The sequence below is a fragment of the Misgurnus anguillicaudatus genome, chromosome 2 (assembly GCF_027580225.2).
Source record: "Misgurnus anguillicaudatus chromosome 2, ASM2758022v2, whole genome shotgun sequence".
Lineage (NCBI taxonomy): Eukaryota > Metazoa > Chordata > Actinopteri > Cypriniformes > Cobitidae > Misgurnus > Misgurnus anguillicaudatus.
In genome coordinates this window covers 36710131-36727864 of record NC_073338.2, presented here as the reverse complement: position 1 = coordinate 36727864, position 17734 = coordinate 36710131, and the positions used below count along the sequence as shown (strand labels likewise).

The following is a 17734-nucleotide window of genomic DNA, read 5'->3' as shown; positions in this document are numbered from 1 at the left end:
TTTCACTGTTTTAAGAACAAAATTTTACTAGACTTTACAAGATAACTTGAACATATAGATATATGCATCAAATGTCAGTGTGCAAATGATATGTAGTGAATCATCACATGTTCCTTACCTCAGCGTTTTAAGTGTTTCTGACTCAACTCATTTGTCTCCAGGATTTTGTCAAGCAGGAAAGGATCTTCGCCTGGTTTCCATGGCAACAGAATCCATCGAGGTTCCCGTAGGGTTCGAGCTGGTCGGTGCCAAATCGCCCAGCATCCCAGAGCACATCCTTGTCTGTGCAGTCGACAAGCGCTTCCTGCCAGATGAGAATGGGAAAAATGCACTTTTAGGTTGGTGTTTCAATTTAATCCCAGGTTACGCTTAAAGGATTAGTCCATTTTCTTAAAAGAAAAATCCAGATAATTTACTCACCACCATGTCATCCAAAATGTTGATGTCTTACTTTGTTCAGTCGAGAAGAAATTATGTTTTTTGAGGAAAACATTGCGGGATTTTTCTAATTTTAATGGACTTTAATGGACACCAACACTTAATACTTAAATCAACACTTAACAGTTTTTTTCAACAGAGTTTTAAAGGACTATAAACAATCCCAAACGAGACATAAGGGTCTTATCTAGCAAAACGGTTGTCATTTTTGACAATAAAAAAATATATATATACTTTTAAACCACAACTTTTCGTCTAGGTCCGGTCCAGCGGTACATACGTGGTGACGTAGGGAGGTCTCGTGTTACATATATGAAACGCACTTTTGCGGACCATTTTAAACAATAAACTGACACGAAGACATTAATTAGTATCATTCCACATACAACAACGTCGGAACGGTCCTCTTTCAACACACTTGTAAACACTGGGGCGGAGTTTCGCGTTCGTCCTCTGTGACCTCTTGACGTCATGACGTATTGCGTGAGGTCGCGCTGGCGCTTTCAGGACCGGACCTAGACGAGAAGTTGTGGTTTAAAGGTGCATATTTTTTATTTTTTTTTTGTCAAAAATGACAATTTTCGCTAGATAAGACCCTTATGCCTCGTTTGGGAGTCCTTTGAAACTCCGTTGAAAAAAACTGTTAAGTGTTGAGTTAAGTATTAAGTGTTGGTGTCTATTAAAGTCCATTAAAATGAGAAAAATCCTGCAATGTTTTCCTCAAAAAACATAATTTCTTATCAATTGAACAAAGAAAGACATCAACATTTTGGATGACATGGTGGTGAGTAAATTTTTAAGGAAATGGACTAATCCTTTAAAGGGGCGATTTCCCAGACAGTGTTTAGGGTAATCCAGGACTAGGCCTTATTAATATTAGGTAATTTAAGAAGTTTTTACAAGCATACTTTACAAAATACACTACAGGTGTGCATTTTGAGACAAAACAATGTCAACGAAATATGTTAAAATTAAACAGGACAAGGTGTTTTTAAATTAAAGCAGCTCAAACATGCCTTTTAGTCTGGGAATAGGATAAACCCTATCCGGAAAACCACCCCGAAATGTACTGCAAATCTTATTATTCCTTCAGCAAATCCTCTTCAGTGAACATCATGTGGTTTATTGTCACATGATCTCTGTCTTTAATTTAAGCAAAATCTGATCATATTTGCTACTGAATATACAGCATGTATTTTAAACCAATAAGATTCCACTATGGGCTGGGCCGGCACCATGAAAATAAGGCCAGAAACACTACACAGATATGAATTTTGTACAGTATACCTCTTCCTTGAAATATCTGTTTCATTAAGCCAGGTGGGTTGTTGTCTATGCATGCACATTACAATATTTGTAATAATTGATGACAGGCCATTAAATTATTGAAAATAATGCACACCCCATGTGGTAATGCGCACAACGCAAAGCAGAGTTCCGGAGTCAATTATTCAGCTTATACCACGGTTACCACAGACATTGCTAAGAAATTGCTCTCGTTGTTTTTTTAAGATATTTAACAGGTAAGGTGTGTGTTTATTGAAAAATAATGCAAACCTGTGAAACATTTCTTAACCAATCAGGATAAAGCATTGAACAGCCCAGTGGTATAAACATAAAATAACCTTTAATACAGTTTTAAAGTCTATGTGGAGCATTTTCACAGCACTTAGTAATGTGTCACAATGTATTTGTAAAGGATTTTCAGGTAACTGTGTGGGCTGTGGTGAAAAAGGGTTTCGATATTTCACCGAGTTCTCCAACCATATCAACCTGAAGTTATCCACTCAGCCGAAGAAGCAGAAGCACTTAAAGTACTACCTGGTGAAAAACACTCAGGGTGCTCTGTGCAAGGGAGCTCTCATCTGCTGGAAAGGTACTGCACATACGACAGGCTACACATATACCAAATATACTGATATACAAAAGATAGCAACACTCGCCCAATATCAACACCCGCGTGTCAGAGTCAAGTGTCTTTGTTGCATCCCAGGAGTAATAAAAAATAGTGTATTTTAGTTTGCACTTACAGTAAAACTTTACAATGTGGTCCCATTCACTGATATTAGTTAAAGGAAAACACCACCATTTTTCAATATTTTACTATGTTCTTAACTCAACTTAGATAAATTAATACATAGCTATCTATTTTCAATGCATGCACTTTTAATCTTTGTTCAGCGCGTTGTGAAGGTGTTAGCATTTAGCCTAGCCCCATTCATTCCTATGGATCCAAACAGGGATGAATTTAGAAGCCACCAAACACTTCCATGTTTTCCCTATTTAAAGACTGTTACATGAGTAGTTACACTAGTAAGTATGGTGGCACAAAATAAAACTTTTGTTTGGAGCCATAGGAATGAATGGGCTAGGCTAAATGCTAACACATTCAAGAAGCTCTGTACAAACATTAAAAGTGCATGCATTGAAAAAAGATGGGTATGTATTAATTAATCTAAGTTGAGGTAAGAACATAGTAAAATATTGAAAACGGTGGTGTTTTCCTTTAACAAATTTGCATTACATTTGATATTTAACTATATATTTAATATTGAATAAAATAAATAATAAATATATATATATATATATAGTGAAACAAAATGTATTCTTTATATTTATGTGTACTATTTTTTTTTTTATTTTATATATTTTTTATTTTAAAATTTTTAAATGAATAAATTGTTTATAATTTCTTCATTTTTTTTAGGTTGCACTCCTAGTTCATAGAAAGCATGAAATCATTATAATTTACAAGCATTATTATCAGACTCCATCCTAATGATAGAAAGCTTATAGTGGCCAAAATATCTTACACCCTTACCTATAAAACTGTTCCTTGAATCTCTTTGATTAGACAGAGACAGATTGCTTCGCTAACATTAATCATCTAATTTTCTTAAAATTTGCAGATTGTAAGACAAGGCCGTTCTCAAGCAGTGCTTCTTCATCCAAACCAAGTTCCTCATCCTCACTAAGCAGCAAAGAAAATGGGGACACAAATGGCCATAGCCCTTCTCCATTCCCTCTCTCAGGTGTGTGTATGTGTGTGGATAAAATAACGTCCCCTAATAAATATTTATAAAAGTCCTGCTCAAACCTCTTTAGGTTAAGAGTTTACATGTTAACTTATCTTTCTCATGCAGTTTAAATCATCTTCATTTATTAAGCTCTGGACCGTATAATTGATCTGTATAAACATATGTATAGTTTCACACATGCTGTTTATATTCATCTTCTCTTATTTCTGGTCAGCCCTGCAATGCACAGAGGTCATGTGCTATTCTGGGGGAGGGTTATATGGGGGTAGGGTGTAAAATCTGGGGTTAAAGAGGGGGGAAAGGCTACTCAGCATTTGGTGACATCTGGCTGGAGGCCACAGTGTGTTTACCCAACAGTGTTTGGTGAAAGAAAGCAAGTCATTGTCTCATTTATCCTCACAGCACCGTTCAGCGAGCAAGGCAGCTGGCCGTTAGTGACCATAACAGTCTTACAATGCAAAAAGTCATTCGTTTTTTAAATGAGGGCTTATTATTGCCATTTAATCTCTTGCATTAAATATGCAATAGTATGATACACCTAAAACAGCATGAAAGTCAAATAAAGCTGCATTCATAAGAATCTTATATTTATATCAACATTGCAACTTATAAAACAAAACAGCATTTGTAACCGGTTTTGTTTTTAATCCACAGACTCTCCTCCAGCTCGCATTCCATCCAGTTCATCCTCAGGGATTTTTGGAACACCAGATCTGGGCTTCCTCAAACCACTGAACACACCGACCCACGGGACCAAAACTTTACCGATTGGTAGGGATATGTGTGTTTTTTAGCAGCATTGATTGCCTATAATACTACGGCTTACATGGCGTATATAATTGTGTATTGAAGCCATCTACTTGTTTTGCATGTACATGCATTTTGCCTGTAGTTTAAAAATGGATAAATTCATAGAATCTTGTGCTTTAGTGTGGTGTTTGCTACAGCATTCATCACTATTATGATTTTTCTTACATATGTTGTGTAACCTGTCCTGCACCATTTGGGCTCTGAGATTTTTTATCTGGTAGATGAAAATTAGCAAAAAAAAAATAGAATTCAGGGATGCATATAAAATGATTCTATTACTTACCGTGAGTTCACACCACCCGCGTTTGAAGCGTCAAATTCGCGTCTAACGCATCTAGTTTGGCGCTTGAACATTTTGAGTTTACTTACTTCATTAATCTAGTCATCGAGACATTCACACGGAAATTCGCATCATGGGAGGGGCTTCTGCGACTCAGCTCGCCTTCTGTAATCACGTCACTACTAGAGCAAGCTCCTGATTGGTTAACGCGGTGCGCTTTTCCGCCAAAGTTAAAATTTTTCAACTCGCATGTTTGCCGCGGCAACGTTTTATTCGCGCCATACGTGCAAATGAGGCGGAAACACGTCTACCACGTTGTGCTAAATGCCTCATTTGCGCCGCGAGATCTGCAGACGCGCATCAACGCATCTTTACATTGACTTACCATTAAAAATCACTCGTGCTTGACGCCTCTACCGCGGGTGGTCTGAACGCAGCATTAGAATGACATCTGTAGTTTTGTTTTTTACTTCTTGTTTCAAATTACTATGTTGTGAAATCCTAGAAATTTCTGTCGTTTTTCAATTCAAAATTATCACACTGCTTGAATTCTGATGGGCTGTTTATTTCTCGCACTTTTTAATTGCCAGGATATAATTTGCCCTGATCATATGCAGTTTTTAAACAATTAGACAACGTTCAAAAATTATCTGCTAAGACGATTATAGGCAGATGCATCGGTGCATCCCTAAAAAGAATCATAAAGGAGGAACTGAGTCATATATTAAAGAGACACTTTTTTTGAAAGTATGCTCATTTTCCAGCTCCCTTAGAGTTAAACATTTGATTTTTACAGTTTTGGAATCCATTCAGACGATCTCGGGCGCTGCGTAATATCATTACGCCTGCTGCAGCCATTGTACGGCAGCAAAGTCATTGATTATTACGCCGGAATGAGAGTATAGTTCCTAGCAATTTCGGCCTAAAAAAAATCGCAACTTTTAATTTTTCGACGGTCTTAGTAACACATTGTAACTACATATGAGTCAAGTTTTAAATAGGAAAAATATTGAATCTCTTTGATTATTTTTGAGTGCGATGCTAATGGTCTAATCAGATTCAATGGATTATGCTAAGCTATGCTAAAAGTGGTACCACCAGACCCGGAGATCAGCTGAATTGATTACAAAACGGTAAAAATCAAATGTTTAACTCTAGGGGAGCTGGAAAATGAGCATATTTTCAAAAAAAGTGGAAGAATAAGACCAGAATATTAAAAATGCTTAGATGGGTTTTAAGATTAGGTAACTAAATAGAAACCACATAGGGTGGCCATTCATGCCAGTATAAATTGAACCTGAAATATTAAACCTTGATGACCTATGCGGTCAACCAACGCGACTTCAGAGAACGCACCCAAAAACATGTTCGGGACGTCTCTGGCGGAACTGGCACGAATGGCCACCCTAGAACCATAGCAACCTAAAAGTTAAATGCTTAAAACCATCATAAGGATTTTCATCAACAGGCACCAATTCATAGCTAGTATATTTGGCTAGTAAGTTTCCGTGTTCAACAGCTACCCAAATATGGTCACGTGACGGCTGAGATATTGCTTAGTTGCTTTTGTTGTTGATTTTTCTCCAGCCAAAGCACAGAACGAATCTCTTCTCTGAAGGTCATTTAGAATGGCAGCGTACATATCACAACCCCTGTACACACTTCTGCAAACAAACACATGTTCGTTTACTCAAATGCTTACTCGGAGTCATCAGTATAAGAGAAGAGATCCTGTATTAAGGGTTTTATGGTCACCCCACACATTTGTAATTTGCGAGTGATTGATGTGTAACACGTACGTGTTCTATTTATGTATGCATCAGGAATATTAGATGTGAAAGTGGCCCAGCAGTTCATTATCAATGCGCCATCAGTTAAAGGAAATCAATAAGCTTTGCTCCACGGACCCTATTCTCCTTTAGAAATGAGAGCGAATGCATGCCTTCCTATTGAATTTGTGTGTGTTTGTGTGTAAACCTTTGCGTGGTTTGATACAAGAAAGTGGACATTAGCCATTGATGTGCAAAACATGACACCCCTCAGGGCAAATTTGTAAATACATTTTAGTCTGAAACAGTATCAATACATATACACATGTAACATATTTATTAATAAGGATGTGGAAATTGTTTTTAAAATGGTTTAATATTTTGCATTTCTAGTATCAAGAATATTTGTGCTGTTTAAGCAAGAATCAGCTATTTATATTGCTCATACTTTGGTCTGGGAAATAATCAGAACTTTAGGAAACGAACAAATGATAAAACGGGAAAAAGTTTTTTATGTTTGTTTGTTTTTTAGTTCCCACAGCCCTCCGAGTTAACGGTTTGACTAACGGTTTAAGTTTGGATGGACGGTCCAGTCTACTGAGCCCCCCTCATACAAACCCACTTGGCACACCTAGTCATGGTTATCGGACCACAGAACCAGGGGACAGCCCAGGTAAGCATTAAACTGACCAGTCACAGTGTGTATATAAAATATAAATATAAAATGAAATGTTTCTTCTTGCACTTTCTCTTTTAGCATCCTCTGCTATGACATCAGGTCCACCCAAAAAGCGTCACCGCAGCTGGCACCCCACCACTCTAGTGCCCGTCCCAGCCACGGCTGTCCCTGTGCCAGCCATTCGGCCGCTAACGTTACCCTCAGGTGGGTGTGATGTCATCGTGCTCAGTCTGTTATTTGATCACTGTTCATTTTGTGGCCTGCTGTTTGTCCATGCATTGACTTTATCTGGACGGTGGTCTGTTTATGCGTGTCCCTGAGCAGAAGAGCATGAATTTGATTATCTGCACTTTTGTGTTTAACAAGGACAAGGGGACATGTCATATTGCATCAGCAAGGATGATTTATTCATTGTTTCTATAGAAATGGGGGTGAGAGGTCATGTCTTAATTTGTTTGGTGTCAGATTGAAGGGTTTATGCTGTAAAAAGAGATAAAGGATTAGGGATCCTTGGAGATTCATTTGTTATCCTGTAGCTTAGTTACCTTTTATTAAGGATTAATTAAGGTATCAGGTTAACAAAGGCAGAGAATATGAGAGACTGCAGGGATCCATTTAAACTACTGTACAGTACAAATGGATTTTCGCATAAGCTTGATAGCGGTATGTGTTTTAACCTATTCGTTTCCAGTATTAATGTCAATAAATTAAAAATGTGCATTTTCCTTTTAGGTTCTTTGTTGGCCCTGTCCAGTCAACAGCCTCCGACAGTGTCAGGGGTCATACAGCCCCAGCCAATCACAGCAGGAGAAACTGTCATCATCCCTGACAACCTTCTGAACACCTCTGGGGTCCGGCCAGTTCTTCTTATTGGTCAGTAATTCATTTCCATAACATCCGTTCAACTGTAAAACCATGCATAAAGGTTGGTAACTTGATACATGTATATGTAATGTATGATAGGGCTGATTTTTAAAATAAGATAACCATTTGATAATGGAACAATTGAGGAGCTCAGAGGCAAAAGTCGCTAAACGGCACCTCCGTCAAAAAATTGCATAATGATATTAACCAAATGTTCTCGACATTCATCAAATACTTTCACTTTAAATTGTCTTAATCCATTCAGAAATAACGTTTGAGGCAGAATCCAATAAGAGTCTAATAAACGCACTTAGTGGGTTTTGCATCAGAGCTCTTCAGTTATGTATGCATAGGGCTAGATGACTATTTTTTATGGTTTGTAATCTAGCGGTTCACAGCAAAAGAAAAGTCCAGTGGTCTGTATAATTTGATTTTTCACATCCAGGTCAAACTCACAACAACAAGCTCATCAGTACAGGATATAAACTCATCTCACATGTCACACCATTTTTAACCTTGATAAGTGTTAGCATGTGCGTGAACTCAACAGTCTCCTCTTGTTTGAACTTCCTCTCCAGGTCAAGGCACTTTACCGTACTTCTTTGGCAATGTGGGCGATCTGGTCGTGAGCCCCCTGCTGGTGAGCTGCTATAAGGGCAGGGAGCTGAATGAGAAGACACTCGCCAGTCTGGGCATGTCAGCCAGCCAGTTACTCACAACTGAGACTATGATACTTCTTACACTGCAGTACCTTGCTCGATTGGGTAAATTATACCAGTATATGCTTTTGGATCTTGAATTGCACGGACCTGTCTAATGTTTATCTAATAATATTCATGTTGATGGTAAGTATTGCAGAGTACAAATTATGTTTTTTATTGACAATAACAGTTGCAGGTTTGCTCTTGAATGCATACAGTGGTTTTAATAGTTTTTATTAAGGCTGTTAATTGCTTATGCCATTGTATGTATGAGTTTGTTGTACATTTACATTTATTTTCATTTCATTTTTGAAAACTTTCACATACAGACCACAGCACTGTCAAAACGATTCTTGTTTACACTCATTTGTGAAAATAATTAAAAAAGCGCTGCATTGTGCATGCAAGGCGTGTAGTTGGTGATGTCACATAGTGCATGCGAATGGCATTACCTTTTTCCACAAATTTGGGTTTTTGAAGTTTGCACAGGGACAATAACAATATTGTTTTTAAAAACTTTTCAAAAGTTAGCATTTTCAGGCCCCAAAAATTACGTTGTGCATATAAACTGTGCCGTGCACCCACTAAGTCAAACTTTTAAAAAGAGATCGAGCAAATGATTTTTGCCGTCAGCTAAAAAGACCACAGACATTTAAACCACCATTTTGTCTTTGTTTTAGGTACAGAACAGATCCCACTTCGGGAGGAATTCGAGCAGATTGTTTTGAAGGCCATGCTGTGTGGGCCGATAGGGCCGCCCGTGTCTCCCGCACAGCTGCCCTGGTTGGCTCGAATGGAGGCCAGTGTTTCGGGGGGCAGCGTTCAGGTGCTGGTTACCCACGGCTCTCTCGGGGAGGGCATCTCCGAGTCCCTGCGCTCGCTGAGTGAAACTCCACCACAGCAGCAACAGTGTCTGCCCAACTACGTACTCATTATCTGCACCTCCAAAAGCGGAGTTAATGAGTTCTGTGTGCTTGTGCTGGGTAAGGGCTCGTACTCACAGAGGTGTTTCTGTTTAGGGGCCGTCTTCAAATGTTCTGCTGCTTATCAGACTGAGAAAAGAGATTTTGTTTGCCATCAGCCAAAAGTGATTTTAAAGGACTTTTTAGTAGTGGGAAAATATTTTTTTAAGTAACAATAACAAGGTTTGCATGTACAACAAATCATATAGTAGTATATAAAAAGGTTAACAAATCAAACCGTTTGCGCACTAAAAAAGATGAAACGCCTACAGATTACACTAATTGTGGATGTGTGTTTAATGGGCAAAAATATAGGTGTATGAACCTGTGCTTTTTTTTAAGGTAAATATCAATCCCGAGCCCTGGCTGAAAGCATGCTTACCACCAATGAGTTTCTGAAGGAGATCAGTTATGAGCTCATCACAGGGAAAGTCAATGCTCTCGCCTCTCACTTCCAAAGCACCTCATTAGGTGAGTCTCAACATAACCGTCCATTTGTGACCCTAGACCACAAAACCAGGCAATTTTTTAAAAACTGAATAAAGATGCTTTCTATCAATGTATGGTTTGTTAGAAAATTACACTTTTTGGCTTCAAAACAACTATTTGAAAATCTGGAATCTGAGGGTGCAAAAAATTTAAATATTAAGAATATCACCTTTAAAGGGACTCAATATGCTCATTTTCCAGCTCCCCTAGAGATAAATATTTGATTTTTACCGTTTTGAAATCCATTCAGCTGATCTCCGGGTCTGGGGGTACCACTTTTAGCATAGCTTAGCATAATCCATTGAATCTGATTAGACCATTAGCATCACGCTCAAAAATAACCAAAGAGTTTTGATATTTTTCCTATTTAAAACTTGACTCTTCTGTAGCTGAAAAATGAGTATATTTTCAAAAGAAGTGGAGTGTCTCTTTAAAGTTTTCCAAATAAAGTCATTAGCAACACATATTACTAATGATAATACATTTTTATATATTTACTATAGAAAATATCTGCCTAGAAAATCGCAACTTTAAATTTTCCAAAAAAAAGTGAAGTGTCCCTTTAATATTATTTAATATATTGCTACAATTATACACATGCTACTTATGACTGGTTTTGTGGTCAAGGGTCACATTTATTTTTTACATTATTCTTTAAGATGTTTATATCATACTTCTTGTTTAATATGTATGTTTTGTCAGAGTAATTCTAATCCATCATTATCTTGTATGTTCCTTTCCCTTTATATTAAACTGGGTACAGTTTTATAAATACCTTATTTATTTCCTTGATTATTTGATTCAAATAAAAAATTACTGGGGACAGATACAGTTGATGTCAGCTTTTTAAATTGATTGTAATGCTGCAGGTGACAACTTGGACAAACAGCTTGTCCGGTATCAGCGTAAACGCAAAGACCGGGTGGTTCAGCCTTTTCAGGGACATCTCACTGAGTACATCCACTCCCAAGAAGCTGCTGCTATGATACCAGAATCAGGTCCAGGTGAGCATATGTCTTTGATGAAGGTTTGGACATAATTGTGTGTTGGCAGTGTGTGAACACTCATCCCACTCCTCCTTTTTTAATCCCTATTAAACCAAAGCGCTCTCATTAGACATGCTGTTTTGATTCTCTTGTTAATGTGATGTCACACTAATCAAGCCCTGCCCACAGCCACTTGCTGACTGGTTAACTTTACTCAAAAGCTTTTCTAAATGTGTTTGTTAGCATGTTGTAGCACTAACACTGCTGAAGATACTATTGATACTACGAAAGCAGTACCTCACTTGCATTTAAAGGTACACACATGACAACAGCACTGCCCAAATAGGGGCATTTTGGACATGCTATAACAAATGATCTGTGGAGTATTTTGAGCTAAAACTTCACAGACACATTCTAGGCACAACTGAGACTCAAATTACATCTTGTAAAAATGGGCAAAATCATTCTCAAGTAATTCTGATCTGTGTGTGTGTGTTACAGATGTACTCAGCGATAGCTTTCAGATATACCCTCCACAGCTGAGCGTGGCACGCAGCCTTCTGTCACAGGTGTGCGCTATTGCCGATTCGGGCAGCCAGAGCTTGGATCTGGGCCGCTTTTGCAAAGTAGACTTTCTGATCTTGGTCCCACCTTCCCATGTCCTGGTGCACCAAACAGTCCAGCGCATACGACAATCAGGTAAAAATAAAACACTTCAGTGGATTTTTAAGATAAATTCATTGATTTGACCAAAGCTGTTCATTTAAACATCTTGTTTATAGTAATGATGTTATTCATGTTCCCGTTCGTCCCCTTTGGTAGGTGTCTTGATAGATCTCGGGATAGAGGACGCGCCATTAGCCCAGCAGAAATCTGATAAATACGTTGTGCGTCTGGATGCGGAGGTTCACTCAAAAATGGAGGCCTTTATGAGGAAAGTCAAGCAGAACCCTTACACACTCTTCGTCCTTATTCACGACAACTCGCACGTCGACCTGACCAGGTAACACAGTTGCAAGCTTACAAGAACAAAATTAAATGCACTGATTTACAAAAATTATTTCACATTAGATTAGAAAATGTGCATGTTTAAATGGAACTACATATAAAAAACATCACTAGTAGCCGACACTAGTAGACTTCTAATGCTCACTTTTTCGTTTAGTGCCCTGTCAGGGTCCGTCTGTCACGGGGAACTGCAGGGATTGGCAGACCGGGTGGTGAACTGTCCGGAGGTCCTGGAAGCAATAAACCTGCTGGTCCTGCAGGTCAGCTGTTTTCCCTTCACCCTGCAGAGCCGGCAGTCGCGCATCAGTACCCAGAACGAAGTGCACTGGCCCGACACTCAGACCCTGGTGAGTTTCACTGACCCACCAAGATATAAGTTACAGGCATTTATGGAGGGAGATAAGACTTAACAACCGGAGCAAGCAGGAGGTATAGATACTGTATGTACACAAACATTCAATGTCATAAACAGTTATAACCAAACAATCAAACAACACATGCGTTTTGTTTGTTTAATTAATATAATTTTTCAAGTTATTTTGGCTGAATATGTTGTTGTGTTTATAAAGGGTCTGAACAGTTGCACCTTTCAAAGCACCTGAAAATATAATTAGATATAAATATAAATATATAAAGGGTCAATGACGTGACGTTAATTATTTTGTGTCCGTATGGATAAATTAAATGTAAAAGGGTTAAAATTTCAAAATAAATTTAAAAAAAAAAAATTTGAGCACCAAATCATTTTGAAAGAATAATTGCAAAAATGTCAATGTGGTGTAACCGGTCTGTGTCAAATGGTGTAACTAGTATTTTTTTATTAAAATATAAATATATTCATTAAAAAATGTGGAATAAAATATAATCATCTAGTTTAGTGTAATATGATTTTTTACATACATTTTTACATTATTTGAGATGTTTTCAGCATGTGTCAGGACAATTACAAAAACACATTAAAATTTACATTTGGAAATAACTAATAAAATGATTTTAAAAAATGTTTTTTTATATAATTACGCTTATATACCATCAAGGTGGATAAAATATTTAATATTTCTCCTTCTTTGGCGCAATTTTCGGTTACACCATTTGACATTTTTAGGTCCATTCAGTCTTAACTTTCATAAAAATGGTGCAAATGTAATTTTTTATTGCATACAATTAAGATAAATACACTGTGCATTGAAATAAACCTGATGCGTGCTTGCCAAACCATTTTTGTCACTGACCCATAAATGTGCTTGTCCACACAGATACCTGTCATCTATGACATGGGTCTTCAGCAGGGGGTCCGGGCCCCTTGGGAGATACAACAGGGGTTCTTCAAATATTATTTGTTAAATAATTAGTTAAATTAGGCATCAAACTAAAATTCATAAATAGGCTAATAATAAACCAAAACATGATTAAAATGAAGAGCATAAAGTTCAGACATAAAAATGTATTCAGTTATGTAGTATGTTACCAATTTGTGACTGTATATAAATTATTTTAAAATCTTTGTAATGTAACCATAATAACAAAGTATGTAAATCCAGTCTTAATTTGATTAATTTACTGGGGGTCCCTACTTCTCTCTATCCATTAAAGGGACACTGCACTTTTTTGAAAATATGCTCATTTTCCATCTCCCCTAGAGTTAAACATTTGATTCTTACCGTTTTTGAATCCATTCAGCTGATCTCCGGGTCTGGCGCTAGGACTTTTAGCATAGCTTAGCACAATCCATTAAATCTTATTAGACCATTAGCATTGCGCTAAAATATTAAACAAAGAGTGTGGATCATTTTCCTATTTAAAACTTGACTCTTCTGTAATTATATTGTGTACTAAGACCAACAGAAAATTTTAAGTTGCGATTTTCTAGGCAGATATGGCTAGGTACTGTACTCTCATTCTGGCATAATAATCAAAGACTTTGCTGCCGTAACATGGCTGCAAGAGGTACAATGATATTATGCACTGCCGGAAAATAATCCCATGCTATTGAAAGTTACCACGGGGACTATTTTCAGGCGCTGCGTAATATCATTGCACCTCCTGCAGCCATGTTACAGCAGCAAAGTCCTTGATTATTACGCCAGAATGAGAATAAAGACCTCGGATTTATGATATTAATTGACGAAATTAAAATATATAAACCGTTTTAGTAGATAACATTTTTATGAGGACAATAAAACTTGCCACGTGTTTTGTTCTGTATGTATTTTATATATGTAATAATGTTCCTGTTTTCTTTTCATCTAAAGCTTCTTTGAAACAATGCAACATTGTAAAACAAGTGCTAAATGCAAATAAATATGAAATTTACTGAATGTTGTGCTTTTGTGCTTTGGTTTACGTTCTAATAAGTGTTTGAGTTACATACAGCAGTGTTAAAATATTTTTCCAAGAGATTTCATTGGAATTCAAAGCATCAGGGAGGCGATCTTGCATTAAATTATTGTTTCTTACATTAAAGTTTGTCTTTCCATGTTTTAACTTCAGCAGGGTGAGGCGTCTCCTAAAGATCTGGTCTACTTTGGGTTGAAGGATTACAGTCAGTCACTGCAGTGGGGGGTTGCCAGTCCAATTCTCCGATGTGATGACGCCTTTGAGCGGATGGTCAAAACCCTTCTGGAGAGGTCAGTCCATCATTTATGCTCACATTGCAATGCTTACATACTGAATGTATTGTATGCACTCCATACAATATATTAAATTGGCTTTCTTTACACTTTCTGGCACTTAGTAACCCTCTAGCATATCTTTGGTTGCTTAGTGTCTAAATTAGGAGTTCCTAGCCAAAATAATGCTGGTAGTCAAATAAGCACCTATCTCTCATTGACTCTTTCTTGTTAATTTCAGGCACCCACACCTACACAGTATGGTGATCCGCAGCTACCTGCTCATCCAGCAGTACACCGAGGCTCTGATGGCCCTCACGGCAGCCCCCTCACTGCGGGACCACGTGACCCCTCAGACCCTCGCCATGGTGGAAGATCTGCTGAGCGTGCCCGGTCGCAGCAGGCACGGGTGCGGCCACATGCTGCTGGTGCGCGTACCCTCGCTGCAGCTGGCGCGTCTGGCACAGGAGCGGCTCGAGGAGGCCCGGGACAAGCTGGGACTGCAGTACCGATTTGCTGTGCTGCTGGGCAGCCCCGCTGCTGAAATCAGCCTGCCTGTCCACTTCTGTGCCCGCCTGCGGGTAAGAGCAACCTCACTGGAGAGCTGTCAGAGGTTTATTGTGTAACATGCCCATTATATTAAGCACTGCGGTACATCTGTCTGAATTTTAGGCTTGGCGGGGCTGTAAAAATGAAGAGTGGGTCCCACACACATATGAAGATCTGGAAGGACTTCCGTGCATTGTCATCCTCACTGGAAAAGATCCTTTAGGAGAGAGCTTCCCAAGGTACTGCGTGCTTACTGTGTCATCTTATGCTTTGATACACCTAACCCTGAAATTGCTTACTGTCTTTTTTTCTCTCAAAATTGTGTAGAAATAAAATAAAATTTAATTGCAAAATGATTCATATAGAATATTTAAAGGGATAATTCACCCAAAAAATGAAAATTCTGTCATCATTTTCTCATCCACCTGTATGAATTTCTTTTTTTCTGATGAACACCAAAGAAGATATTTTGATAAATGATGGTAAGCACACAGCTGATGGTAACCATTGACTTCCATAGTAGGAAAAACAAATACGATGAAATTCAATGAATATTGTCAACTATGTGCTTACCATCATTTATCAAAATATCTCCATTATGTATCAGAATATGTATCACAATACTTTCATAATATTTGTTTTCATACTATGGTAGTCAATAGTCACTATCTGCTGTGAGTTTACTATCATTTCTCAAAATATCTTTTGTGTTATCAAAATATAAAAAAAACAAGAGGGTACGTAAATGATAACAGAATTTTCATTTTTGGGTGAACTATCTGTTAATGTTAAATATTGAATATAAAACTTGTTTACGGGTCAAAAAAATTGGGATAAAATTAGAAATTAGATTTTTGATTGAATCCTGAATGATTTGGAAGTTTCATTCTCTTTGATGGAGCGCCACCTTGTGGTAACTCATATTATTTTACTAGGTCACCTACTGTAGTTTATCAGTGGTATTACCACCATTTGTTTGTGTATGATTTATTTAGGTCTTTGAAGTACTGTGACCTGAGGTTGATTGACTCCAGCTACCTGACCCGTACGGCACTGGAGCAGGAGGTGGGTCTGGCCTGCTCGTACATCACACGCAGTGTGATACCCGAGACCAAAACTATGGGAGGTAGGGAGGAGAGACAGAGAGAGCATGAGAGGAGCTCAGGAGAAATACCAGAACATGACGAACTTCAGATGGAGCTGGAGAGACCACCGAGTAATGCCAGTGCTGCTACCAGAACCTCTGGTAAATGACATCTCGTATTATAGCGATCCTTGGATCAGATATGATATAAATTATAAGATGTAGCTTTTGGTAAAGGATTAGTCCATTTTCTTAAAAAAAATCCAGATAATTTACTCACCACCATGTCATCCAAAATGTTGATGTCTTTCTTTGTTCAGTCAAGAAGAAATTATGTTTTTTGAGGTAAACATTCCAGGATTTTTCTCACTTTAATGGACCCCAACACTTAACAGTTTTAATGCAGTTTAAAATTGCATCTTCAAAGGACTCTAAACGATCTCAAACGAGGCATAAGGGTCTTATCTAGCGAAACAATGATTGTCATTTTCGGCAAGAAAAATAAAAAATATGCACTTTTGAACCACAACTTCTCGTCTTCCTCCGGTCGTGTGACGCACCAGCGCGACCTCACGTAATACGTCATCACGTCAAGAGGTCACATTTGCGGACCATTTTAAACAATAAACTGACAAAAAGACATTAATTTGTATCATTCGACATACAACAACGTCAGAATGGTCCTCTTTCTTCACACTTGTAAACATTTGGGCGTAGTTTCGCATACGTCATCCGTGACCTGTTGAGGCTCACGCTGAGGCATCACAAGATCCCGAAGTTGTGGTTTAAAAGTGCATATTTTTTATTTTTCTTGCCAAAAATGACAATCGTTTCGCTAGATAAGACCCTTATGCCTCGTTTGAGATCATTTAGAGTCCTTTGAAACTGCAATTTTAAACTGCATTAAAACTGTTACGTGTTGGGGTCCATTAAAGTCCATTAAAATTAGAAAAATCCTGGAATGTTTCCCTCAGAAAACATAATTTCTTCTCGACTGAAGAAAGAAAGACATCAACATTTTGGATGACATGGTGGTGAGTAAATTATCTGGATTTTTTAAAGAAAATTGACTAAACCTTTAAAAAACACTTTGGAAAAGGGAGTCGGGCCGACTACCAAAACACACTTGTTGCCAATCAGCAGTAAGAGATGTGTCTACTAACCGACATCGTTGCCTGGGTTGCGTATGTGTGGGGTGGGTCTATCAAAAAAAGGTCCAGATTCTTTTGGGGTATGGGCATGTTTGTTTAGATGATTTCAAATGTAACCATTGGCTTTCAGAGATCATGTACCCCGCCTTTAATAAAATCTTACAAAAAGAAACAAAATGTGATATTGAGATTTTGATATTTTTGGAAAATGTACTATTTTTTTCTGAGAAAATCCCAGCATTATTCATCACATGATTGGAACATAAAAAGTACTGCACTTAATGGGAGTCATATTCTTGTTTGTTTTAATGTGTATA

General features: G+C 37.9%; 1 protein-coding gene across 2 annotated transcripts in view; it reads left to right on the top strand.

Annotated features, from left to right (window-relative positions):
* Window positions 1–17734, top strand: part of greb1l (GREB1 like retinoic acid receptor coactivator) — a 61246-nt gene that overhangs the window by 31626 nt on the left and 11886 nt on the right. For both annotated transcript variants that reach the window (XM_055203036.2, XM_055203035.2), the window contains exons 5-22: window positions 162–338; window positions 2138–2314; window positions 3348–3470; window positions 4131–4247; window positions 6868–7008; window positions 7093–7218; window positions 7747–7887; window positions 8457–8642; window positions 9260–9562; window positions 9884–10012; window positions 10900–11034; window positions 11518–11715; window positions 11839–12019; window positions 12182–12371; window positions 14515–14651; window positions 14875–15214; window positions 15306–15421; window positions 16178–16428. In XM_055203036.2, the coding sequence (XP_055059011.2) occupies window positions 162–338; window positions 2138–2314; window positions 3348–3470; window positions 4131–4247; window positions 6868–7008; window positions 7093–7218; window positions 7747–7887; window positions 8457–8642; window positions 9260–9562; window positions 9884–10012; window positions 10900–11034; window positions 11518–11715; window positions 11839–12019; window positions 12182–12371; window positions 14515–14651; window positions 14875–15214; window positions 15306–15421; window positions 16178–16428 (3168 nt within the window). The remainder of the gene's footprint in view (window positions 1–161; window positions 339–2137; window positions 2315–3347; window positions 3471–4130; window positions 4248–6867; window positions 7009–7092; window positions 7219–7746; window positions 7888–8456; window positions 8643–9259; window positions 9563–9883; window positions 10013–10899; window positions 11035–11517; window positions 11716–11838; window positions 12020–12181; window positions 12372–14514; window positions 14652–14874; window positions 15215–15305; window positions 15422–16177; window positions 16429–17734) is intronic.